The 27,568-nt window shown below is 39.0% G+C and overlaps 1 protein-coding gene across 1 annotated transcript in view; it reads right to left on the bottom strand.

Moving 5' to 3' along the window:
- Positions 1-27,568, bottom strand: part of CTNNAL1 (catenin alpha like 1) — a 63,826-nt gene that overhangs the window by 16,350 nt on the left and 19,908 nt on the right. The window contains exons 3-11 of the mRNA XM_055302696.1: positions 22,900-23,087; positions 21,110-21,229; positions 19,053-19,142; positions 17,871-18,041; positions 14,022-14,222; positions 11,034-11,120; positions 7,225-7,383; positions 4,741-4,833; positions 1,204-1,354 (exon numbers count right to left, since the gene is read on the bottom strand). Of these exons, the coding sequence (XP_055158671.1) occupies positions 1,204-1,354; positions 4,741-4,833; positions 7,225-7,383; positions 11,034-11,120; positions 14,022-14,222; positions 17,871-18,041; positions 19,053-19,142; positions 21,110-21,229; positions 22,900-23,087 (1,260 nt within the window). The remainder of the gene's footprint in view (positions 1-1,203; positions 1,355-4,740; positions 4,834-7,224; positions 7,384-11,033; positions 11,121-14,021; positions 14,223-17,870; positions 18,042-19,052; positions 19,143-21,109; positions 21,230-22,899; positions 23,088-27,568) is intronic.

The raw sequence follows: 27,568 nt of genomic DNA, 5'->3' as shown, positions 1-27,568 counted from the left end.
TAAAGAAGAGACCATTCACATAATATCCAGCTTGAAAGCTTGAAAGGAAAAGAAACCACACAGACCATATAGTCCAAATATAAGTTTAGGATTTTCCTGTTTCAGCTCTGGTCTATCTGTAGTGGGTACTAGTGCTAAGACGAGAAAGTCGCTTTCTTCATTTCCTTAAGTCCTACAGCTAAATGACCATTCTTCTTCAAATGTAGATCAACAGCATCACTTTACCTTTTAATATATGAAACTTGCCTCACATAAAAATCCATGTGCTTATAAATATTTTATAAAAGCATCAAATTGAGCCATTTAGACTAGCTCTCACAGAAATCTTTAAATGTAAAAGCATGGTAAACATTTATTATACTTCACAAATTATACTATTACAAAGTCTATCATTTCCTGATTTTTAAAAGCAAATCAGCAATCATCCTAAATAGGTATTTTTAAAAATATGAAATGTTTAGATGTTCAAGTCAACAAAAAATAATTATGTAATATGATGTTATTATGACTTGAAGGACATCTTATTTAAAAAAAAAAAACAAGCATGCTTGACACTAAGAGAAGCCATTCAAAAGGGAAACAAATACATGAAAACACATAAACATAAATAAGAGGACATATGATACAATGGAAAATAAACAAAACTCCCAATTGTTATTAAAATAATAAAAACAATGCCTTCCTATACATTGTGCAGTGCTATTCTACATGTTGTAGAAGTACCAATGAACTTACCCACCACAGGAAATATTCCAAGATTATGTAGTCATCAAAGAAAGAGATTCAATCCAAGTGGAAGGAAAGCAATTCAAAAATCAAATAACTACATTCATTTCATTATGAAGTTAGCAGAATTAACTCAGAGAATAATTGTATTACAGAAGAGCTTTTGTACTAAAACTGAAAAGCAATTTAGATAAAATATAAAATGACTGAATTTCAATAGGAAAACTAGAATATTAATATTAATTCAAAGAAATCTACTATACTATTGTACAAGAAATTATACTGCTTACATACTACGATAAAGGACACACAACATTTCCACAATCTTTCACATATCTTCTGTGAAGATATGTTACTATAAAAATATCCTATTGGGTTATAACAAGATAATTCATTTTACAACTGAAGTTTGACATTAAAAAACTAATGGAGTTAATTAAAATAATAATATATTTAAATATGAGGACAGTTTCTCACCTCGTCTTCCTTCAAACACATCATTGATTTCTCTTAGCAGTGTTGACATGTCACCAATTTGGGATTCCCAAGCTTCACAAAATACATCTAGATTTTCTTTAGCAATTTTACTAGATGGATGCAATGTCAGTGTTTCAGCAGCAGAAATTATCTAATGAGATACAACATATACAGGTGTCCATTTCAAAATCTCAGCTATCAGAATCATATTGGAGACCAAACTTAAGTCTGTCCTGTTCAACTTGACAAACAACAATGAACTGCTTCCCACACATAAGGCCCAAGTTGGCCAATGTGGAGATACATGGAACAAAACCCACTGTTTCTTCTCATCTGATCTACAACTAAATAGCATGCATTATTATATACAAACCTTTATCCAGGGAGCAATGGTCTTTAGTCCAGAAACACTGTTTCAACAAAGTTGTTTCCATGCATAATTCAAAGAGTTAGACTACAAAGAGTGTATTGTACACTGTAACACAAGAGATGGTGTAGTTGTTGTGGTAGCAGCAGTAGTCAGAGTATAGTGGTAGTGGTGGCAGTGATATTAGTAGTAATAGTGGTAGGTAGGTAGTTGTATCGGTAGTGGTAGTAGTAGTAACATATACACACACCTTGCAGTACATGGCATATACATTTTTGAGATACTGTCTTAGGTGCTTGATATATATTAGTATTAACCTTCCAAAACACACCCTTCAGTAAATAAAATACATTATTCCCATTATACAGCTAGAGAAACTGAGGCTCCGAGATACCAAGTAACTAATACATGGCTATTGATTCACCTACTCTGTGCCAAGCACTGTACCTATGTTCCAGAAGCCGGGGAAATAGCGAGCAGTGAAAGAGATAAATATGCCTGTTTCCATGGGGCTCACAGTATAATGGAGGGTGACAGACAAATAAAAAACATACAAGTAAATGATAAGATATTTTAAATCATGATAAATTATATGTATAAAAAAAGGGTAAGGAGGATAGACAGTGTTAGATGGTCACTGAAAAGGTGGCATATAAAAAGCAAAGCAATGAAATGAAGAAGGCAAGGAAGGGGAGCCACTACGAAATCGAGGGTCCATCGTTTGGGATGAGATGGGAACATTTCTAGTGTGATCAAGGAACAGCCAGTAGGCCAGTGTGCCTGGATGGACCTGAAAAATAGGAGGGTCGCCAAGAGCCATGTGATGAGGAACATACACAGGAAGAAAGGAAGTCACTGGAGAGCTCTCAGGAGACAGATAAGATCCACGCCATGTCTCATCCAAGGGAATTAGAGCTACATTCTCCTCCTGGGTGGGCACAGTCACTCGGACACAGGACTTGACAAGTAGGTGGCAGCTTCACGAGCAAAATGAAGTTCCCAATCTTGAGTTGAGGGAGGGTTGGCACATGGGCTTGTCAGGGAACCAGAGGCTAGACTTCAGTGTGACTCCCCTCTCAACCAGGAGCCATTGTAAGACATATCAGCTGCTCAGCTGTGCCCAGATAGGATCTAACATTTTAAAGGAAATATAAAAATGACATAGCTCAAGCAGAGATGTCGAGGAATAAATACATATTATCCCAGGGGCATGTTCTATTTCTTTAAATGATTCCTTTGTGAAACAGGTGGCAAAGACTAGGAGTAAAAGCTAAGGTTGTTGAAAAAAAAAATGCTTCTCAAGTTATGGAAGTTGACAACGGGCTCTATCACCATCCTGGGGACAAAGTACAGTTATTCCTAATATCCCTGCTACAATAAAAAGAGTAAGCAGACAACTACAGCCAAATAGTTGTATTTGTATAAGTACAAAGTAGGGTTTGAGGATAGAAACAGCAGATTGCATATGGCTGCAGATCAAACCCTTTAATTCTACTGAGATACATTTAAAGCCAACGCAAGCAAGATGAATCTCAAGTGGACCAACAATTATTGAAACCTTGGTTTCTCTTAACAAGCAGAGATCTTCTGGTTATAAAAAAAGTTCAGCAGATGACCATTGCAGAGTCACTCATAAAGTTCCTCCTTCTGTGATAAGCTTTTGACACTGTTTTCTACAAGGGAGCATACATACCTCCAACATTTAACATGCTTCTGCTAGAGGACACAAGCCACCATGGTCTCTTACGTCACTTGCGTTGTTCTCAACTCTAAATCCAAAGGCTCTACATCTACCATCTAATACTGCAATTAGGAGTAAGTCCTTTGGCTGACCATGATAAATGAAACAAGAATACCCAGTAAATTGTATTTTAGAGCTTAGACCTAAAAAAGAAAGGAAGTTCTGTTCTGCACTTTTCTCTTTAGATTAATAGATTAATTTGACAGGGACAGGATTAAATGAGCTATCAATTTTTAAAAGGCTCTGGAAAATTATAAAGACAAAGTAATATTTCAGAAAATTCAGAAAAAATAACTCATAATTCTTCCAAACAACCACAAGAACTTTTGTTTCTACATATCCCTATGTAGTCGTTTTCTTTCTCTCTTTCTTTTCTTTCTTTCTTTCTTCTTTCTTTCTTTCTTTCTTTCTTTCTTTCTTTCTTTCTTTCTTTTCTTTCTTTCTTTCTTCCTTTCCTTTCCTTTCCTTTCTTTCTTTCTTTATTTTTTTTAAGATTTATTTATTTTGGAAAGAGAGAGAGAGAGTATGAACAGGAAGGGCAGAGAGGAGGGAGAGAGAGATTCCCAAGTGAGGGATTCTCAATTCCGTGCTGAGCACAAAGCCTGATGCAAGGGCTTGATTTCATGATCTTAGATCACAACCTGAACCAGAACCAAGAGTCAGACACTTAACCAACTGAGCCATCCAGGCACCCCTCATTTTCTTATATATGTACATTTCACATGTAGCAATTATAGTAAGAATGCAAGTCTGTATCCTGCTTTTATCATCTAACATTTTAACAAAACCTTTTTCAATGCTGCTAATTCTAGTTATCAAATTATTATTTTAAGGTCATAATGTATTATTTCCCTAACTTAAGGTAGTTATTTTGCTTCCAATTGAATCTTGTCATAAGTAATACTGCAACAAACATCACTTTAGTTCTTATTTTTCTAATTTCCTTATGTCCTTAGGAATCCTAGGTCAAAACACGTAAATATTTTTATGGCTTGGTCCATAATGGTAACTTACCTTTTTTTTAAGATTTTATTTTTTAAGTAATCTTTACACCCAATGCAAGGCTCAAACCCACAATCCCAAGACCAAGAGCTGCACGCTCACGCTCCACCCAGCTGAGCCAGCCAGGCACCCTCATAAACTACTTTTCGAAGGTGTCATGGCAACCTTCACTGCAAACAGCTTCATTGAAAATAAATATAAACTCAGACATCAATTAAATGGACCAATCCCCAGTTTTGCAGATGAGCAGCATTAGCATGGAATGTCAGCCATGTTCTGGCATAGTGTCAATGAAAACTCCATTATCTTCATTACTCTCAATAGATTTGGCCTCTAGTTAGGCAGAACCATGTACATCTTCCCTCCACACAATTTGTTACAACACTCAGACATGACACAATATAAAGGGATGATCTATTGATTATACCTGTTGGCCAGTCACTTGAAATGTTTCCTCTGCATGCATGCAAGTTATTTCAAGAGGTTCTGTCCCAGATATGTGACGCAACAATCGACAGATCTATGAGAAAACATTTCTACAGTTCAACTTCTGCATTCTCGTTCTTTGTAGTACAGTTTTCATTTTATAATTAATAAAGAAAATTAGGCCTTACACATAAAACTTATTAAAACTTTATTAAACCTTATTTATTAAAAATCAAGTTGTACATTACTCAGATTAGGTAGAGCATATTGTCTCTTTGTCTCACTCTCATATCTGATTATGGCAAGTGGTCAAAGAATATCAGAACCAGAAGGAATCTTTGGAAGGATCTAGTAAGTGTCCGTACATTGTATGTATGAAGAAACTGAACTCAGAGAAGTGACTTGCCCAAGGTCCCAAAGCTCTACTATGTCAAGCTACACATTCTAACAACAAGCAACACTTCATTTCAGGTCAATTAATTAACACATTTTTCACTGGAGGTAACAGTGGATTAGGCAAGACTGAGGTAAGGAGTAGAGAGTTTCTAGCAGACAAAAAAAACTCTTGAGATTCAGGATAGTGAAAAAACTTTTTTTTTTTTCACTTAAAAAATTTTGCTGCAGGATTCCTATAAGTAGCAAGTTTGTTTACAGTCATAATATTTGGTTTATAAATATAACAACACTGGGGCTGGAGAAATTAAGTGAAGGTGATCAAAAGGTACAAATCTCCAGCTATAAGATAAATTCTAGGATATACTATATATAAAACTAGAGTTAACAGTACTGTTTTGTATATTTGAAAGTTACTAAGAGAGTAGATCTCAGAAGTCCCTATCATAAGGAAGAAGAATTTTCTGTAACTATCTGAGGTGATGGATGTTAACTAAACTTATCGTATGATCATTTCACAATACATACATGTATGAGATCATTATGTCAGACACATTAACCTTACACAATGTTACATGTTAATTATATCTTTAAAAAACTACTTGAAAAAACAAGCATCAAATTTATTTTTTTTAATTTATTTATTTGAGAGAGAGAAAGAGAGATAGAGCAGGAGCAGGGAGGAGAGGGAGAAGCAGACTCCCCACTGAGCAGGAAGCCTGATTCAGGGCTCGATCACAGGACCCCGGGATCATGCAGATGCTTAACCAACAGATGCTTAACCAACTGAGCCACCCAGGTGCCCCTCAAATCTATTTTATTTTTTTTAAGATTTTATTTATTTATTTATTCATGAGAGACATAGAAAGAGAGAGAGAGAGGAGAGAGGCAGAGACACAGGCAGAGGGAGAAGCAGGCCCCATGCAGGGAGCCCAACTTGAGACTCGATCCTGGGTCCCCAGGATCAGGCCCTGGGCTGAAGGCAGCGCTAAACCGCTGAGCCACCAGGGCTGCCCTAAAGGTTGCTTCTAACCATTATCATTAGTTGTTGAGATTTGCTGAGGTGGCACAGCAGGTAATATGGAGACAGCTCTATGGTTCATACCTATGCATTTAAAGACATGTTGGATATACTTCATATGTACAAGGTATACACAGGCTAAGTATATATATTTTTTACTAAAAGATGTCTTGTGTTTTCAATAAGTGAAAGGCTTAGGAGATCAACTAATAATTGAAATTATAGCAAAAGTGTCAGGTAAAGCACCAGTAATACACAACATCAATAATACACATTGGGCAGAACAGAAGAGGTTCAGAGAAGGAATAATGTGCTGAATATCTTCGTTTTGTCCATCCACATCCATTCACCTTCCTTTTCAAACCTGCCTTTTGCCCTGGAAGACCAACATATTTGGTCTACAGTTATGTTTGGCCAATGGGAAGCCCCAGCAATAGACTAGCAGGCATGAAGAGAGTAAGAGCCTTTATTCTCATGCTCTTTCCTTGCACGGTTGCCTTGGGCTGTCTCTGTGTCTAGTCCTGAAATCATAACCTCTCAAGGCAGCTTTCTGAAAGACTCCATCCCCTTCCAGTTTCCAGTAACCTATTAATTTGGGCCTATAAGCAGTACCAGCTCTGCTATCACTAACCCCAATTACTGCACTCCCATGGTTCTCCCCACACCCTGTCTATGCCATTGTAAACAGCAACTTTATTAAAGCCTTTTTAAATTATCCTAATTCAAGTGTGCCATTTCTTTCCTGCTGAGACCCCACAGATTCAAATAGCAACAAGGTCATACAATGTATCTCCCACTGCTCTACTCCAAAACCTAACCTCTTTGAGAGAATAAAGGACAAGAAGATTAATAAGTGCATCTGCAGGTTCTAGCAATTTTTCTTTTGTTTTAGAGGCCAGGTTATTGTAAGAATAGAACAGATAAACATAATGTCTCCAAGATTCCAAAGGAGACCGAGAAAATGCTCATATAAATATGTTAACCAAAAACTGCATTTGTGTTAATATTCCCTGATGATGGTATGGCTACCCCAAAACCACAATTTCTTTAACAAACGAACCTATTACTCACCTCAACAAGCTGCTCTTTCTGTTCAGAGAGTTTACAGGCATATTCAGCCAACCCTTCTAAATTTCCTTCTACTCCAGTAAGTTTTAATGCTTTTAGAACCACATGATCAGCATGGTATTTTAACAGATCTGCTGCCAGCTGAGTTGCTGTGCTGTGAAGCTGCAGATGTGGGGGGTGAAGGGTAATGAAAGAAAGACAACAAACAATAAGGTTTTGTAATCAAGCACCTCACAAGCACTTTAAAAACAAACAAACAAAAAAAGAGCAACCTCAAAGCAGTCCCCACTTGATCCACTGAAAGAAAAGTATAAAGTTCTTTGTGGTAATAGTAGAAGCTGTATAGCACTGGGGTGCTTGTAAGTTCTCCCAGGGCAGCAGTGACATCGACATCTTTGAGTCTCCTGATGTTGGCAGTAATGCTGTCTGCAGAAGATGAACTGCTCAGCTAGTGTGAAATGGTTGGTCCCTTTTTCATCCTGCTATTAACCAGCTCTTGCCCACAGAGCTTCTCTCTTACTTAAAAAATGTCCCCACTACTCTAGAAGTTAGTAAGGAACACAACAGTATTAAGAGGAAGGTATTCAAAGTACTGTGAGGAAAATCAAATGGCAGTTCATGAACATTAATTTTTTTTAAGATTTTTATTTATTTATTCATGAGAGACACAGAGAGAGAGGCAGAGATACAGGCAGAGGGAGAAGCAGTCTCCCCACAGGGAACTCGATGTGGGACTCGATCCCCGGACCTGGGATCATGTCCTGAGCCAAAGGCAGATGCTCAACCACTGAGTCACCCAGGCATCCCCATTAATGTTTCTTAATAGACTTTTAAAAAGGTATCCTGAGATTCAGTTAGGTATTCAACACAATTTTATTGGATAGTGAGATCATGACAGACTGTACTAGAAGTGGGACATACATGACAAATAGGACACACCCCCTTCCCTCAGGGGGTTACAGCCCATCTGTAGCTGCTATCTAGAACTTTACACTCCAACTTTTGGGTCACAGGAGAAATGACAAAGGGAAACCAAAACCCTGAGGCTGTATCTGACTTGTAATGGATTTTTTTTAAGGTTTTATTTATTCATAGAGATGCAGAGACACAGGCAGAGGGAGAAGCAGGCTCCATGCAGAGAGCCTGATGTGGGACTCGATCCAGGGTCTCCAGATCACGCCCTAGGCTGCAGGCGGCGCCAAACCGCTGAGCCACCAGGGCTGCCCTGTAATGGATTTTAAGCATGGCCCACTCTCAGCAGATATCTCTGGGTACTATTAGCTCTGAAATCTTCCCTTCATCCTGCCTTTTGTGTTAAAAAAAGATGATGTGACGGGTTATTCTACAGTTCTTCAGGAAGAGATCATTTTTAATAGCACTGTCCTAAGGAAAATCTGACTTTGAACGAAGCCTACTGAATGAAGTGACTTTTTTTTTTCCTGGAAATAATCCAATGTCAATTCAAATTACAGGACTTTCTACAAAATTAACAATAGAGTAGTCCACATTCATGCAATCAAGTGAGAATAATTACAGTCAGAAACAAAAACATTAAAATGTACGTACTTTCCTTTGGAAAGTAAATGCCACATACAAATTTCAAAAGATTTTATTTAACTATCAGTGCCTTAGAGAATAGCTAATGTCAGCCCTTTATTTAATAGACTATGAAAAACAGGTCCTTAGGCCTGAGTGACTTGCCCAAGGTCATGTAAATCTGAGGAGTAGTTCTAGAAACAACTTATTACCAACCTTAAGGGAGGAAGAGTGAATAAACCCAAAGTTCTGCTCTGTGCAATTAAATTACAGCAGCTTTATAGACACTATCTGCCTTAATCCTCATAAAAATTCTTCTAGGTTGATATTGTTATACCCATTTCAGAGGTAAGGAAAATGAAGCTGGTAGAAAGCCACTCAGTCTATCACCAAAGGATTTTATCCTCTTACTGATTATCAAGTTTTAACAATAATTCAGTTAAAATTGAATAGGCTGGGAAAAAAATGGACAGTCTTTTTTTTAAACTAAAGAAAACCATAACATCCTTCTATGTTTAACAAGATGTTAAAATGAAGGTATCAATAGAGGTCTAATAAGCTGTGAAACAAATCATCATGTATATAATTTATAAAAGAAAACCAAAACCCAATTCCATTCTTTTGAACTCTTGACTCTGTAAAACTATAAAAGAATAAAGGAATTAGAGATAGGGAAGCTCTGTTTGGAGAGCTGATAGGTAGGGGGTGACATGGGATTTGCAGTGAGGGGCTGGAGGGCCCCATGGGAGGGCCTCTGAAGAACACAATCATTCATGATAGAGAAAATCAGTTTTAAACAGAGCCCAAAGCATCCTGTAAGGGCATCAGTTTCAAAGAACTTTCCACCTCCCCACATCCTCTCTTCTGGCCCTGAGCCACACCTGGCACGGATCAGGAACTGAAGCTAGGTAAGGGGAAGCAGGGAGAAGGAAGAAAGGTGTGAAAAGTGACCAGAGATCACACCTTTCCTAAAAGCCCTAGGTGGGGCTGGGGACCGGGGCGAGGGGGCAGGGGGCATGGAGGATAAGTCCTATAATTGATAAATATCAAAGTAGCAATTAATATGGTGGAGAAAACATTCTAATTTTGGAACTGAGATTGTGTTTCATGACCTAAAACAGGGACTGGCAAACTTATTCTGTAAAGGGCCAGATAGTAAATATTTTAGGCTTTTCAAGTCACACTGTTTACTGCAACTACTCAACTCTGCTGTTTTGAAAGAACAGTAGACAATACGTAAGCACGTGGGCAGGACTACGTCTCCAAAACTTTACTTAAAACAGACGGCCTGGCTGTAGTTGGCAAACATCTGACTTAAAGTGACTTCCAATTACCTGAAAGTGATCAAATAAGCCAAGTTTTTCAGGAAGCAGGGAAATCTCAACCAAAAATATTTTTTAAATCAATTCTATCAAGGTTTTAGTTAATATACAGCAAAATGTATCAATGGTACAGTTTGATTGCTTTTTTTTTTAAATATTTATTTACTTATGATAGACATAGAGAGAGAGAGAGAGGCAGAGACACAGGAGGAGGAAGAAGCAGGCTCCATGCCAGGAGCCTGACGTGGGACTCGATCCCGGGACTCCAGGATCGCGCCCTGGGCCAAAGGCAGGCGCCAAACCGCTGAGCCACCCAGGGATCCCCAGTTTGATTGCTTTTGACAAACATTTATATCTATGTAATTACCATCACAATCAAAACTACTATATTTCCATTACCCCCAAAAGTTCTCCCATGCCCCTTTGGGGTAAATATCCCCCACCTTCTGACCCCAGGCAGCCACTGATCTGGTTTCTGTCACTATAAGTTAGTCCTGCCTTTTCTAGAACTTCTTCTAAGTGGAATTATATATACACACACACTCTCAGACACAAACACATAATCTTTGGTGTCTGGCCTCTTTTGCTCAGTTAACATTGTTTTAGTGATTCATCCATATTATTACCTGTATTGATGATATTGTTCCTTTTCATTACTGAATATTTGTTATAGTTATACCAAAATTCATTCAATTCATATACCAAAACTCGATTCCTCTGTGGATGGAAACTCAGATTGTTTCCAGTTTAGAGCTAGGTTTATTTATAAATAAAACTATGAACATCTATGGTCAAGCTTTGAGAAGCATGGCACTAAAAAAAAAATGGTGGCTTCAAAGTGGAAAAGCATTTTCTGGGCACATAGATATACTAATACTTATGCATTTCATACATATCATACAACACAAAAATTAGCAAAGGATTAAAAGAGGCTAAATTTCTAACTATACTTACTTCTTTCTTTAGTTCATTGAGACTGTGACTGAATTTCAATACAGTGAGTTCTAGTTCTTCAGCAATACTTTGTGTTTTCTTGCTTTGCTAAAAATTAAAAAAATACAGTGTTACCTCATCTTCTTTATCTGGTAATTCCAATTTTACTTGAACTATAAATTATAATAAATGTTTAATATCATTCTGTGAATCATAAAAAAATAGATTTTAAAAATTCACCTATTTAGGGTTAGAATGGAAAATAGAATTTTAACTATCTAGTTATAGTTTCCCATTCTAACCATAAAAAGATGAATTTTTAAAATCTCATTTCTTTAATAAATTTATCATGTCTAAAATGAATCTATTTTATCTTCTGCCTAAAATGCTCATCTCTTCACTCTTAATGGAGTTAAAAATTAAAATCCTATTTACCATCAAGTCTCTACATAAATGTCTCTTTCTCAGAAAGGCCTTTTATGAGCACACAATCTAAATTAGGTCCTCTTCTTAGCCATTCTAATCTTTTCTCTAAGTAATCACTCTAATTTGCAATTACATATTTACTCTCTGATTTTTGTTTGTTTGTTTAAAGTCAATCTTCCTCACTAGGCCTTAGTAAGCTCCATGAAGGCTGGGATCACATTTATTTTGCTCACCAATGAATACACAATACCTGGCACTGCAAATGGAAGGTATTAGGTACTCAGTTCTTTGAATGCATAAATGAAAATAAAATGTCAATATCTTCCAGAAGTCGTCTTGACTCCTTTCCCTAAATATAAATTCACCCTCCTTCAAATCCTTGCAACACATGGTCTGTACCTCTTATAAGATATTCGCAAAGCTTTCTGTACTTATCTTACCCCTTCCCACATTTTTCTACATTCCAAAATTCTTGCGGGCAAAGATTTTATCTTATTCATCTTCAGATTTCCGGTGGTTGGCATATAAAAGGCACTCAGTAACAACTGCTGAAAAAAATGAATGAATGAACAATACATCTGGCATGCAGAATCAAAGATCTGAGTGCTTGTGAAATATGGGAAAGATGCTAATTGCAAATTAAGCGTCGACAGACTCAGATTCCCAATACAGAGAGCATCTCCTCACAGAAACTCTTTATGTTGACTGTTGAGTCTAAAATTTAACACTGAAGCAATCTATACTCCAGATTAGATGTTACCTGAATATTTCAAACTAATCACAAAATATTGCTTTTTGCCCTGACAGCACTCTACTCTAGGTTAATTTTCCATTAATATGAGCACCTGCGCTGTTATGCCAAGGAATAGGAATAGGTGAGAAATCTTGATGTATATCTATTCTTCATTCATAAAACAATCTCTTTACAAGAAAGTCAACTGCTGCTTCATTCACTATTCTCAGCCACATTCACCCCTCTTCATCTTTACTGCCAAAGCTTTTGTTCATAGCTTCCAGATTTATTCCATCTATGCTGTATGTTGTAAATCACTTTATAAACTTTTCTTTTTTTCTTTTTTATTTTTTTATTTTTTTTATTTTTTTTATTTATTTATGATAATCACAGAGAGAGAGAGAGAGGGGCAGAGACATAGGCAGAGGGAGAAGCATGCTCCATGCACCGGGAGCCCGACGTGGGATTCGATCCTGGGTCTCCAGGATCGCGCCCTGGGCCAAAGGCAGGCGCCAAACCGCTGCGCCACCCAGGGATCCCTATAAACTTTTCTTTACATACTCTAGTTCTAAGGAATAAACAAACTGTGCTAGAGCTGAGTCCCAAGCCTCTACCTTTCAATTTTGCAACCACTCTCTACAAGTGTCAGGATACACATTTTCTGTGTTGTCCCACTCTGTCCATCTTTTCTTTTTTTTATTTAAAATTTTTTTAAAGTAAACTACACCACATGTGGGGCTTGAACTCATGACTCCAAGATCAAGAGTCACATGCTTAGGCAGCCCGGGTGGCTCAGCAGTTTAGCACCGCCTTCAGCCCAGGTCATGATCCTAGAGACATGATCCTTGTAGGATCGAGTCCTATGTCGGGCTTCCTGCATGGAGCCTGTTTCTCCCTCTGCCTGTGTCTCTGTCTCTCTCTCTCTCTGTCTGTTTCTCTCATGAATAAATAAATAAAATCTTAAAAAAAAAAAAAAGAGTCACATGCTCTCCAAACTGAGCCAGCCAGGTGCCTCCAACTCTGTCCAACTTTACCACTCTTGCATATAAAACCTTCCAGGCTATTTGCACATCAGCCATCTACTTTTGAACAGTTGCTCACAATCTTAGACCAGGAATCGGTGCAAGGGTGAAAAATCTTTTACCTGCTAGCTGGATCTACCCTTGTCTTCACTATGTCTATACTTCAATAAGTTGTCTAAATTGTTGTGTCTGTAGGGGCTTAGTTGGTTAAGTGTTCAACTCTTGATTCCGGCTCAGGTCATGATCTCAGTGTTGTGAGACTGAGCCTGCATTGGGCTCCCTGCTGGGCACAGAGCCTGCTTAAAATTCTCTCCCCCGCCCCCGCCTCTTTCTCTCCTTCTCTAAAAAATAATAATAATAATAATAATAATAATAATAATAAATTGTTGTGTCTGTAAATAAACTATCCCCAGAGTTAAGAACTGTGCATGTGTGAATGGCTCCAGAAGTATCATTCAGATGCCAAGAACCTCTAGGTAGGGGTCAACTCATCTGCTCTTCACTGTGAAGCAGCATTTTGGGGAGGAATTTTCCAGAGGTGAGTTTGGTGGATGAGTGGGGATTATGGGATGAACTGTGATAGTGATGGTGGTACCAAATCTAGGCTGGCCAGGATTAGAAACTGAGAAACAATAGGCCTAGAAATGTCAAGTACTGTGATGGATGGGAAGGACATTTTGGCCAAGAAAGTGGGAGAAAAGGAACGAGACATCCTTCTCCCTTTCCAGACCACATTCACTCCTGGTGATTATGTTAGCTTCCACAATTCTCAGAGCTTTAGGGAAAAGCTATTGTATAAGATTTACTTTGATGAAACAAAGTTCTTACAGTTTGAATCCACACAGAAATTAACTGCTGCAATTCCAGTCTCGTCTGAGTTGACAATTCCAAGATGCGCTCCCTGTGCTCATGGCTGGTGTAGGCAGAGTCAGTAAAGTCCTCTGTGCGCTCCAAGATGACTTCCAAAGTCGCAGAAAGATTCTCTTTTGACTGAAAATAAAGATTCTCCCGAAGAGCTTCAATATTCATCTGAGAACAAGAAGGATATCCGTCTACATGAGTCAATATCCCCACCTAACCAAATGGGCTATAATTTCTAACAGTGCCCAAAGAGATACTAGCAATCTCTGTCCCTGTCTGAGGGCTCGGTGGAAATACAACCTCTAGTGATGACTCTATTCTCCAGGACACATTGCTTAAGAGTCACTAGTGGCCACGTAGAGTTCCACTGCAATAGCTGTTAACACAACATTCCTATGAAATCAGTGAATACTGAGGCAGAAAAAGCATTATCATGCTTTTTCATACTAGCATGGTACTAGCATCATACTAGCAACTGGTAGGAAAAATGAGGCAGCCTGCAGGGGAGGATTTGCATCTGAGAAAATGCTGAGGCAAAGTCCTGGAAGACACTACACACAAATATGAACTTGTGCCAAGCCCAGGGGGACAGGGTGTGGAGGGTGTGCCTATGGGAAGGGCTGGAAAAAGCATGCTCATGCTCTCCCCACTCCCCAAATAAATAAATTAAATCTTTAAAAAATAATAAAATGGAAAGCCTCTAATATTGTCACCTCCCTCTAACTGATTCCTCACCACCCATAAAATTAAGTTCAAATTTCTACGTACAACAGAAAATCCTCTAGAGTCTGGATTTTATAGATCTTGGTGACAGTCTGTGTCACCACCTCCCAAGGTCCCAAACAACCTGTCATTTCAGTCATCCAATGTGTGATGGACACATGTTGAGTAGCGCATCTCTCTCTCAGATGTCTACATAACACTACACCACTTCAGCTGGATTTAACCTCCAGCCCATGCACGGTGCCATAGAAACGACTTGGGCCAAGAGGCAATCTGTGGTGATGACCATGACTGTGGTCACACTGAATGTGTTGATATGAATAGCTTACGTTTGATTAGCATGTTAAAGACCTTTCACAGGGGCGCCTGGGTGACTCAGTGGTTGAACATCTGCCTTTGGCTCAGGTAGTGATCCCGGGGTCCTGGGATCAAGTCCTACATCGGGCTCCCTGCAGGGAGCCTGCTTCTCCCTCTGCCTAGGTCTCTGCCTCTGTCTCTCCGTCTCTCATGAATAAATAAATAAAATCTTTAAAAGAATAAAAATAAAAATAAATAAAATCCTTTCACAAATACAGTCTCCAGTTAATCCTTACATCTGACCCATTTTCATAGGACCCATGAAAATACCAAGATGTGGGAAGATCAAGAGGCCATAATGGGGGTTTGCTTCCCCTTCTCCTCTCAGCCCAAGGGGCCACCAATAACCACCCCATCCTAGGTAGGTGGGATTTTTTCTTAAGCTAGGATAGAACATGGATAAAGGTGAGGTATGGGATGGAAAATGAGCATCTTTTGGAATTTAAACAGAATTATGATATAAAAAATCAATCATGTTGACCACACACCACTTATGTTAAGGTTTTTGGTTTTTTTTAAAGATTTTATTTATTTATTCATGAGAGACACAGAGAGAGAGAGAGAGAGGCAGAGACACAGGCAGAGGGAGAAGCAGGCTCCATGCAGGGAGCCCGACGTGGGACTCGATCCCAGGTCTCCAGGATCAGGCCCTGGGTCGAAGGCAGCGCTAAACCGCTGAGCCACCGGGGCTGCCCTATGTTAAAGTTTTTGATTCTTCCCTTTGAAAGAACATACACATGCTTTTAAACAGCAACTGAGCTTTTTCAAAAGCTATTCATTTATATCACTTCATATGATTTGTCCACATATTCACAGCGCCAAACACAGTAAAGCATCCAGCTTCCGTCTACAGATTATACTCTCCAGCAGTAAAAAATGTAAGATGCCAAAAAGATACCCACTGATGGTGAGACACAGTCTATTCATAACAGCCTCAGCCTCCAGAATGCCTGATGCCTGATGGTGATGGGTTAGCAGCCAGAGCAGCTGGCAGCAGCCACAGGCACAAGCCTGCCCTAGGTTAACCTGAACTCAGGTGCAGCATCAAGAAGCAAAGGACTTGGCCCCAGCCCTATTTGTTTCCCGAATTATCTTTTAACCTTTGAAAAGACATCTCCCCCTCAGCCTTTATAAAGAGAAGGGATTAGAAAACTAATCTCTAAGATCCCTTCAGCAATGAAAACTCTAAGACAACGACTGGTCTTCGGCACTTCTTCCCCCTCCAAAAGAGATTTAGGGCAGGACTGGGAATGGGAGCATACTAGCAAACCCACAGGCATATACTGAAAGCTAATGGACTTTGGGATTAGCGAGTCCTGGTTCTAAAGAAGGGCTCTACCACTTAACAGTTTTCCTCCTCAAAAACACAATGATAATAGTACCCACCTAAAAGGGAAGTTAGTGATTAAATTAGATAATATTCATGAAGACAACAGCCCCTAAAAATAACTGTTCTTTCCATGACTTTCTTTCACCTCATGTTCCTACCTAAGTAGGAATTAAAAAGGTGGAAAGAATGTCCTCCTTGTTGTAGCCCTTAGCCTATCAGATAATTTCCAAGGGCCTTAGTCTTCCTAATTGTTAAAGGAGGAGTTCTACTAGATGATTTCCGAGGGCCCTCCTCAATCAGACCCTGCTCTTACCCAGGGAGCAACTTCATCATCTCTCTGACTTCCCAGAAGTTCTGCCCTAAAATAGTAGGGATTCTGAGTCAGACTGCCTCTGCTTGGTTTCTTTTTTTTTTTTTTTTAAGATTTTAATTATTTATTCATGAGAGACAGAGAGAGAGAGGCAGAGACACAGGCAGAGGGAGAAGCAGGCTCCACGAGGGAAGCCCAACGTGGGACTCGATCCCGGGTCTCCAGGATCATGCCCTGGGCTGAACGCAGGCGCCAAGCCGCTGAGCCACCCAGGCATCCCTCTGTCTGATTTCAAATCCTAATTCTGGCACTTCCTACCTGGCAAATTCCTTGATCTCTGTTTCTCAGTCTCCTCAGCAGTATAGTAACAATAGCGTTTATAGGATTATACATATGCATACATTTAAAGCATTCAGAACAGGGTTGCACAAAGTAAATGCTCAATAATACATGTTAGCATGTATTACTGTTCATTTTAGATTTTATTTATTTATTTATTTGTATTTATTTATTTATGATAGTCACACAGAGAGAGAGAGAGAGGCAGGCTCCATGCACCGGGAGCCCAACGTGGGATTCGATCCGGGGTCTCCAGGATCGCGCCCTGGGCCAAAGGCAGGCGCCAAACTGCTGTGCCACCCAGGGATCCCTCATTTTAGATTTTAATTAACACTAATACTACTACTATGGTCTCAAAGTATCAACCCTAGAACTCAGGAAAGAGTAGGGATTTCAGCAGAAATGATCTGCTGTCTGCTATCAGCCACAGATAGCACAGCACTGGTCAAAAGACTGGGAAGGGAACACTTTTCTAAATAGAGGACAGGAGGCTCCCACTGAACCACAGAGCCACACAGAGCCAGAGTAGCTACCATAACCCAACCAATGTTCTCCGTACAAACTACATTAAACCAAATGTTACCGAATATTAAGTTTATATAGAGTGGCACTGTCTTAAGGAGAAATCTCTGCTTTTGTGAAGCATCTATTCTAAAATATTATACCAAAATATAGATACTACATATGAAGGTGTGCCTCCGATATAGAAAGAAAAAACAAAACAAAACAAAACAAAATCTATTCTCTCTATTCTTACCTTGAGTTCTTTAATTCCAGTAAAAATACTGACAGATGAAATGTCAGTCTCTCCGCTTGGTTTGCAGTCAGTCACGATTTCAATCACCTTATCTAAAGCCACTTTCATTCGCTCAAATACTCCTTCTTTGTTTTTATGAGCTGATTCGCAGTTGGGATGCCTGAGACATGTCTTCAAAACAATTGAAAATTTTTATTTTAAGACTTGGCCCATACTGTAATGCACAAAATCTTACAGAGAACATGTCATGCTAATAAAAATGGTTCTTTACCAAAATCTCCTGGGTCCCTGGCTCACTCAGCTGCTTCTCCTCACTAAAAGTGGAAGCAGGATGAGTAAAAAGCGATAGCAAGGTTAAGTGAAAAAGGCAGAGTGCACAACTGTATCTTTATACTTCAATAAGTTTACCTAAAATTTTTTGGGGAAAAAACTATCTTCATCATGATTAAAACGATTTTAAAATGTTGCCTTCCATGTGCAAAAACTAAAAAAGGATGAGGACAAATGAACAAATGTTATATGCCTGTGGCTACAGCTTTGATTTTTTAAAAATGATGTAAATGAAAGCTGCTCAAGGGGCCTCAATGTGAACAGAGCCTTCCAAGTGAGCTCCAGGGAGCTGTTGTGGCCTCACCAACCCAGCCTAGAGTAAATATACTGAGCAGAAAAGGCAATTCTAAATAAGCTGCTCAGGAGCTGTTGACTAGTTTATTTTTGAATCATATCGAGGGCTGGCCAGCTGCTGTTTGAAATGACCAGCACTCAAGTGACAATTTTGTTAAAAGTAGAATAGGGAATTAGAGGTATGAATCTACAGAATAAACAAATTAAAGGCTGGATTGATACTCCACTGTTACTTAACAGATTCTAACTTGCCTAGCTTTTTCGAGAGTACATGTGTTGGCTCCCCGACAAGACTGGCAAAGCCTGCAGGCAGTGACCGTGTGTGACAGGCCCCGACTCACAGCACCTAATACACCATCTTCCGCTCGGCTGCTCGCACAGAGCTGACTCGCCATCTAACTGCCCTTTGGAACTGGGAAGGGAGGTAGACTTCTTGCTAAAGGGTAAGTGAGATTTGATAGCTATAGCCTATGTTCCAATTTATCACTTTGATCTTTTAAAAAACATACAATACATAAAATAGATGCATTTAACCAGGTAAAACGAAAGTGTTCCTACCTTTGAGGCTGTAAGAAGCATCATTGTACACTTTTCAAGAACTGCCCTGGCTGCTGCCATTTTTGCCTTTTTCTTCTCATCTTTCAGATCCTAAAAATGAAATAAAACCACTGAGCGGTCTAGGATCCTGTAAACAATCCAACTTCTTGAAAAATCATTTACACAAGACTCAACTAATTAGGTAATGTGTAAAAAATGGCAAAGTGAACCAAAAAAAAAACAGGATAAAGTTTTATAAAATGTCACCACATTGACCTAGATATATCAACAGAAGGTATGGAAAGAAACGGGTGCCCTTTACCGAGGGCAGCAGAGCCAGGGACTGAGACGGAGCGGGGTGCCGCCTTGAGGCTCACACTCTGGTGGCCTGCACACTTGACATTCTCGTGCTCACATGGATACACCTCACTCCTGACCAGAAACAGCCATCCTATTCTTTACTCAGTTAAGAGTCACCTATTTATCAAGCATTTATGAGCTATTATTTCCTCTAAATTAGATACTTCGAAGTCAACTCTTTCAGAGACCAAGTCTGGTTAAACATAACAAATACAATGCCCTGAAATATTCTTAAGACGTTTCTCGGGTCTATCATTTTCTTCAACTAGATTACGAAGTCTGAAGCAGGCACTTGCTTTGAATTTTTTTCTTTTAGTTTCTCTTCATAGAGCCCTTGATAGAATGTGTGCTGTCACAAAAAGTACCTAAATATTGTGATCAAATCTAGAACTCTTATAATAATTTGGTCATGGCCATCTAAATCAGAGGTCAGGAGCCATTTTCAACAAAAGGCCATATAATAAGTTTTTCAGGCTTTCTGGGTCAAATAGTCTCTAAAACAACTACTTAACTCTGCCATCACAGTGTGAAAGTCACCCTGAGACAATCCACAAACTAACGTGGCTGTGTCCCAATAAAATTTTACTTATTGACACTGAAATCTGAATTACATAAAATTTTCACTTGTCACATTGGTCAGTTTTTCCATTTGTGAGTTGTAGGCCATACATGATGCCATGTATTATATGGTGATAACAAATGATTGAAAAAGATGGCATTTCAATCTGTTAGAGGGCTGGTCCATGGGACAAAAAGAGGCCTCCATAAATCCCAGATGGTCCAAGAGGCACTAAGTGAAGCATACGAACCAGCCTACCACTTTTCAAGCCAATATCCATCTTCTAACACCAGCTACAACCAGGAAAGTTCATGTCCATCATGATAGCCTATGGGACTATATTGGAACATCTCAAGAGCTTCCTCATTATATATCTACCCTGCTGACAAGATGCACTCATGCATGAATAACCCAAGAAAGAAAAGTCAATTCTAGATATAATATGGTCTTCTACCTCCCTAAATTTAGGAGCTTATAGTCTAAATTGAGGAACAGACCTATAAAAAACTAATATCATGGTGTAGGTTGAAAACTACAGCCTCTAAAATAAGACATAATGAAGTTCAATCTGCTAGCTGAGTGACCTTGGGAAAGTTTATTATGCTCTCAGGTTCCATCTCCTCAGGTGTGAATAATAGCAATACCTACCTAATAGGGATGTTTTCAAGATTAATAAGATCATATATATTAAGTACCTAGCACATAGCTAATGCAGGTAAATAATGGCTTGACTTATCACTACTGATGCTAATGGAGAAAACTGACAGAAATCAGTAACAGCAGAATAACATATAACACGTTACAAAATACAACCAGAATATAGATGATGACTCAATTTATTTGCCTGAGCCCTGGTAGAAGAGTCAAATGTACTTTCATAAAAGAGGAAGTATTAGATATGAGCCATGGTGGCAAGTATGACCTTTCCTAGTGTGTGTGTGGTTGAAACATATTTAATTGTTACATGTATGCAAAAAAAGACATGTAGATTTACTTACATTATCCTAGCTCCTTTATGAAAGGCTTTCTACACCAACGTTATAAATTTATAAATGTAATAAGCAAAGAAACCAACCCAAATGATCATAAAGATCACATCTCCATCGAAATTAAAAAGTATACATGTATTTGAAAATTCTTAAATGTGGCAAACACATACGTTTTGTCTATCACCAGTGAGATGTGCAAACTCCACCATTTCATTTCCAAATTGACTGAATATTTGGACAAACTCTTGAAAGCTATTCACTTTCTCTAGTCTTTCCATAGTTGCAAGAACCTGGAAAACAGAGAATATTTGATTGTCAGGTACAGATATGAAGGAGACTGAGATGTCAAGACTGAACAGAGAGGACAAAGGAGAAACACTAAATTCTTGGGGAGGGCTGAGAAGGAGTCGTCAGAGGGGAAGACAGGGAAACAGGAGCCCAGAGAAGGAGAAGCACATCCACAGGTTAGAATCATCAAGGGAATGATTTGTTTTTACGATGGGAAGACCTGAGCTTACTTGAAAATTAAAAGGAAAAAGAATACAAGAAACACCTCAATATATAGGAAATGAGGTCGTTTATGTAGGAAAGTCTGGGAAAGGTGGAAGTGTGCAGGACCGAGGTAATCAAATCTTCAGAGAACTAGGGAGACAGGGAGGATAAATAAATGCAATACGCAGGAGCCTTTGGTTCAGTGAACCAGAACTGAGGAAACCCCACTCTTCCCAAGAAAGTGGAAGGAAGGTCACCGCGCAGTGAGGAATGGAAAGGAAGGTGCGGCACTGTGAGAACAGTTACACAGCTTGGATCACTCAGGAATTGCCTGTGTTGAATAAATTAATTGCCAAGAGGCTTTGGGCAGGCAGGAGCCAAAAAAAATGAGAAACCTATAGTAGAGCCAATAGACAATGTTAGGTGTTTTCTTGATATTAGAATTAAGGCAAATAGATGTGAAACATATTTTCAAATACTTTTCTCAAAAATAATAGCACTGGATTAGCTTTCGTCAGACCAAGATAGGTAAAGAAAACACAGATATCCTGTGTTTACTTTTTAAAATGAGGATATGATGAATGTTTGGCATGTTAATCTGCCCTGGCAGCTCAGGAAGTCCAAGCGACCAGCACAGATAAGGCAGGTTGCTACCACTGACCACAAACTCTATCTGTCAGAGAGAGAGGGGCTTTTTCCTATCACCCTACCACTGCCCAATCCACCTCTCCAATTTCTTTTTTGCTTGAAACTCACACTCTTTAATTCACTCAACACTCATCTGGTAGTTTTGTCCTCAGGCTCGACTGAGATAATCCCTTCCCTGGCAGATTGCCCTCCTCCTTTCCTAGGGAATTATCCAGAGAAAGAAATGACTGTATGTGCCCTGGCTTCCCTGGATGATGGAGGAGCACAAACATTATCTGAAAGACTGGAAGAGTTCTAGACTGGGAGAGTTTAAATTATTCTGTAAGCTTTATGATTATTCATAATCTCTAGGGATGCTGCACACAGAAATTTTGTCGTACAGATAATTGTGGTTTCAGATGACTGAATTTTTTTCTTAAGTTTATAAATTATTATCCTCTGACTCTGAAAAAAAAAAAAAAGGTAAGGTACTGAGGTATTTGGTATTTTTATCAGCTAGGTTTCTATTACATATGCTGTCACGGCTCTTGGCTTTTTTTTCTCAAATTTGTACACATGAAAAGCTTTCACATATAAACCTCAACAAGTATATAATGGTTTTCTGAGAAGAAATATTATTTACATCTAAAAATTTAGACCCAGTACACACGCTGTTCAGGAATTATAGGTGTAGAAGAAATAGCACTCTTAAACTATAGACAACTGGAGGTATAAACAAGTAAAATTGAGAAGCATTGTCAAATTATCTGTTATTAACCTAAAAAACACTTTTAAACAATCCTAAAAGACACAAATATAGAAACACGAGAAAGACAAGTACCTTATTTCTTGATGTTATTATCTGCTTAATGACTACTCGGTCAGCCAGCAACAACACTTTCGTCACTGAAGAAAGAAGTAATCTTGCAGCCTTTATAACTCCTGTTTTATCTGTAAAAATTGTGATCTGGCCATCAGATTCTGGATGATTCAAGCTGCTTATATCTGTAAGTGCTGCAATCGTTTCTCCTAAGAAGAAGGCAAGGGTGAAAAGTTAAATTGGGAATAAGATGCACTTAAATTAAAATCCAGACTTTACTCTTGTAGGTAATGTGCTCAAGTGGGTAGACACTTGGCTTTGGAGTCTCATTTCAGGAAGAAGAAACAGCTTCTCCTTGATGAGCACAAGGATTATCATATGAGGCTCTCTAATGACAAAATAATGGCACATTCTTAAGAACTTAGAAAAACGTGTTGCTTTCACCAAGTTTGAAAAATATTTTAACTTTTCTTCCAGTGGTATGGCAAACTACATGACCTAAAAACACCTTCTTCTCTGTAAGACTAAGTAAGAGAAATCCCAAGAGCCAAAAACCAAAGAAGAACCTAAAGCAGAGCATTAAGCAATTGCCAAGGCATTGGCCAGGGGTGAGGGGATAGAGGGGCACTGGGGCAGGGGTGGAGGGTCACTGCCCATCTCCACAGCTGAAGAGCCTAGAGTTTTTATGAGCACCCATGGAAAGAAGACAAAGCTTTGGGCCCTTTGGGAGGCATCTTCAGTATAAAGGGGGCCTAGAAAAATCACCCATAGGCAAAGGGAAATAATATGCAAGTTTATCTATTGGGCAGCCTGGGCTCTGAGTGGGAAAACAATAAAAGTATCTCTCCTGAGAACTCAAGACAGAGGCTGACCCCGAGGCTTGCTGTTTGAATTTATACTTCTTATGATGCCCAGCATAAACCATTCTACCAAGTGAACTCCCAACTCTATAGAAAACGTCTCTTCACTATCAAAATGTTTTGATTTCTATAAGAGCAATTACCCATCAATAAAATAATACAAATATCTGAACTCTAAAAATTAAGCCAGACTATAATTTCTTCCAAACTTAACTGTTTAAATATTTATTTTATTTTATTTATTTATGATAGTCACACACAGAGAGAGAGAGAGAGAGAGAGAGAGAGAGGCAGAGACACAGGCAGAGGGAGAAGCAGGCTCCATGCACCAGGAGCCCGACGTGGGATTCGATCCCGGGTCTCCAGGATCGCGCCCTGGGCCAAAGGCAGGTGCCAAACCGCTGCGCCACCCAGGGATCCCCCCAAACTTAACTGTTTAACTTAACAAGATTGATTGATTAATTTTTTTTAAGATTTTTATTTATTTACTCATGAGAAATGCAGAGAGAGAGAGGCAGAGACACAGACAGAGGGAGAAGCAGGCTCCACGCAGGGAGCCCAACGTGGGACTTGATCCCGGGACTCTGGGATCACACCCTGGGCTGAAAGCAGGCACTGAACTGCTGAGCCACCCAGGCTTCCCTAACTTAACAAGATTAAAAAATAATAATAATAAGCTTCTCATCATCTTGCAATGTTCAAGGTAAGTTTTCACATACTAAATAAACCTCAGTGCATACTGGATTGATTTTCTCACAAAAGCTCCCTTGTCAATATTAATACATACCAAATAAACTATCAGCCCATAGGCTAAGGATCTCGAGTAAAAATACCTGAATTTTAATGGACAGGTCACAGGGCATGACATAATGGAATCAAGATTTAGGATCAGTCTAGAGAAAGGAGAGACTCAAAGTCAGGGTACTAATCAGGCAGCATTTCTTTTTTTTTTTTAATTTTTATTTATTTATGATAGTCACACAGAGAGAGAGAGAGGCAGAGACACAGGCAGAGGGAGAAGCAGGCTCCATACACCAGGAGCCCGACATGAGATTCGATCCCTGGTCTCCAGGATCGTGTCAGGCAGCATTTCAATTGTGGTATGAAGCAGTAAGGATCCTCCAAGGATGGTAGCTACAGGAATATAAAAAAGATGATTTGGAAGATACCAAGGAAAGAAAATATAAAATTGATACCTGAGCAGTGATAAGAAGAGGAGAAATGAAAAAAAAATGGCTTCAAGGTTGTGAACCTAAATCACTTTAAAAAAACATCACAGGCACAGAAAGGAAGATGATAAATTCACTTTCAGACAACAGGAATTTGAAAGAACACAGGAAAACCCAAAAGACAAGCCTGTAGGTATGGACTGGTTACATGTCCTGACAGTAGCTGAAACTCTACTAATAGAGGAAGTCTGTGGTAGCTAGCCTCCAAGACAGCTCCCAGGGATCCTCACCTCCTGGAATTTACTACATCCTTGTGTCGTCTCCTCCCACATCAGACCAGGGCTTGTATGGCAGAAATGATGGTATGGAACCTCCAAGATAGGTTTTTAAAGATATTAAGGTAACTATCTTGGTTGCTCGCTCGCTCGCTCTCTAAGGGAAGCCAGCTACCATGCTGTAAGCAGCCATTCCCACAAAGAGGCATAGGTGAGGAGAAACTCAGGCCTCTGCCCAAAAGCCAAAATAGAAGTGAAGCCTGACAATAACCAACAGGGAACTAGAAAGCAGATCCTGGAGTCCAGTCAAACCTTCAGATAACTACAGGTCCAGAAGATACTTGGAGGGCAACCTTATGAGAGACAATGACCTAGACCCCACTGGCTAAGTCACTCCCTGATTCCTGACCCTCAGAAACTATGTGCGATAAATTGTTTGTGGCTTTAAGTTGCTAGGTTTGGGTTAATTTGTTACACAGCAATAGGTCACAGTTTATATAGCAAAATATACGAGGACATGTGAGAATTAAACCTTAATGAACATAGAAAGGGGCAGAAGGGAAAGTATCCATTTGCAATAGCTTAGAGGATAAAAATGTTTCCAATCTGCCTCTGAAAAATGGTACTTTTTCCTACAGCTCTCAATCCTCAAAATTACTACATATGAGCCTGCACATATGGCATTATGTAACTTTTCCTTTTTCTGACTAACCCAGGCATTAAACTCCTAACTACGTGGGATGGTAACATTTGGTGAGCTCCACTATCATGGTCAAATTCTTCCTTAACATTACAAAATTGTTCAAAGTGTAGACTGTTCAGAAATTAGCTCCCTGAAAAGTCACAAAGCTGTCCTTTTAGCTTCGTGGTTGCAATTTTTAGCTTGTATATGTAATTAGTGTTGTGTCTTAATATGAAAATGTGTCTTAATATGAAAACCTAAAGTCAGTCAATTACAAACATTTATCAAGCTCCAATAAAAAATATGGGGCTAAGCAAACAAGTGAAAATGTTGGAGGGGGGCGCAAACTGGGTGGAGTCAAAAGTTAGAAACTTCTACTTACCAGAAAAGTCCTGGGGATATGATATATAACTTGATAAGCTAAGTCAATACTATATTGCATATTTTTTAAAATACTGCATATTTTTGGGGTGCCTAGATATCACACTGCTATCAAGTAAAGAGTTAAGACTGAAATCCAGGCAGTCTGACTCCAAAGTCCTACTTTACATTATTTCCCTCAATAAATATTAAATTGTCCAAATGAGAAGTTGATTACTATGGGCTGAGTGGGCTAGAAATATTTCAGGAGTGATTCAAGTTAAGTCTTAAATTTGTACATGTTAAGAGAAAATAGGGCTTCCATACTGCACAACTCCAGGAGGTGCCATTCTCATTCTCTTAACCAGAATGACAGAAGAGGTAGTTCTCAAGAAGGGAAAGGGCACTTCAAAAAGAGAAAACAGGTGAAGCCCATGACAACAGAGGGCTTCCAAAGTGCCACAGTCTTCAGGAGTGTGGGTCCGTGGACCATGCCCTCTTTTTTCACCCTATGCTGAGCACAGTGACCTCTTACAAAGTCCATAAGGTGAGCAGGACTCAGCTTGCCCTTTCATTCAAAAACCCCCACTCTTGGCTTTAATTAAGGGCTGTTATAAAAAAAAACAAAAACAAAAAAACACAGTAATATGTAGAACATCTCTACATTTTCTGCTGAATTGTCCATTGCATTATGTAATGTCTCTTGTGTAAGTGCCCACACAAAAATTTAGTGCCAGGAAAGAAACTGCTCTCCACTTGACAAGCTGGTTTGTTTCTTTTCAACAAACAATGAGAATTATATAACCCTTTCTTTCCCACATTTTTGTCTTGCCTTCCAGGAAGTACAAAGATAACTTTCATGCTTAATTAGAGTAACAATGTGGGCCAAAGTTTCCAGTGTATTTATTTTCATCTCTCATTGTTGGATTTATTAAACATGTATCTTTTATTGTAAGTTATTTCAAATCCTCTTTCAAATGAAGGCAAAATATAAATTATGAATAGAATAAGGCATCCTTTCTTCCCCACTTAAAATCTATTCACTATCACAGTGAGAGGCAACAAACTCAAGAGTCAATTCAGAATCCTGCTTTTAACCAATAATGAAGTCTTATCTATTTAACCACCTTAATGAATATTTCATGTACTCTCCCTGTTTTTTATTATCCCTTAGGCATTGCCTTGGCTTAGCCTGATTCATTGTAAAAGTTTCCATATTAATTTCCCCAACTTTAGAAGTGTGTGGGAAATATCAGAAAGGGAGACAGAACATAGAGACTCCTAACTCTGGGAAACGAACTGGGGGTGGTGGAAGGGGGGGTGGGGGTGAATGCGTGACGGGCA

The sequence above is a fragment of the Nyctereutes procyonoides genome, unplaced genomic scaffold (genome assembly GCF_905146905.1).
Source record: "Nyctereutes procyonoides isolate TBG_1078 unplaced genomic scaffold, NYPRO_anot_genome, whole genome shotgun sequence".
In the NCBI taxonomy this organism is placed as follows: domain Eukaryota; kingdom Metazoa; phylum Chordata; class Mammalia; order Carnivora; family Canidae; genus Nyctereutes; species Nyctereutes procyonoides.
This window is presented reverse-complemented; position numbering and strand designations above follow the sequence as displayed.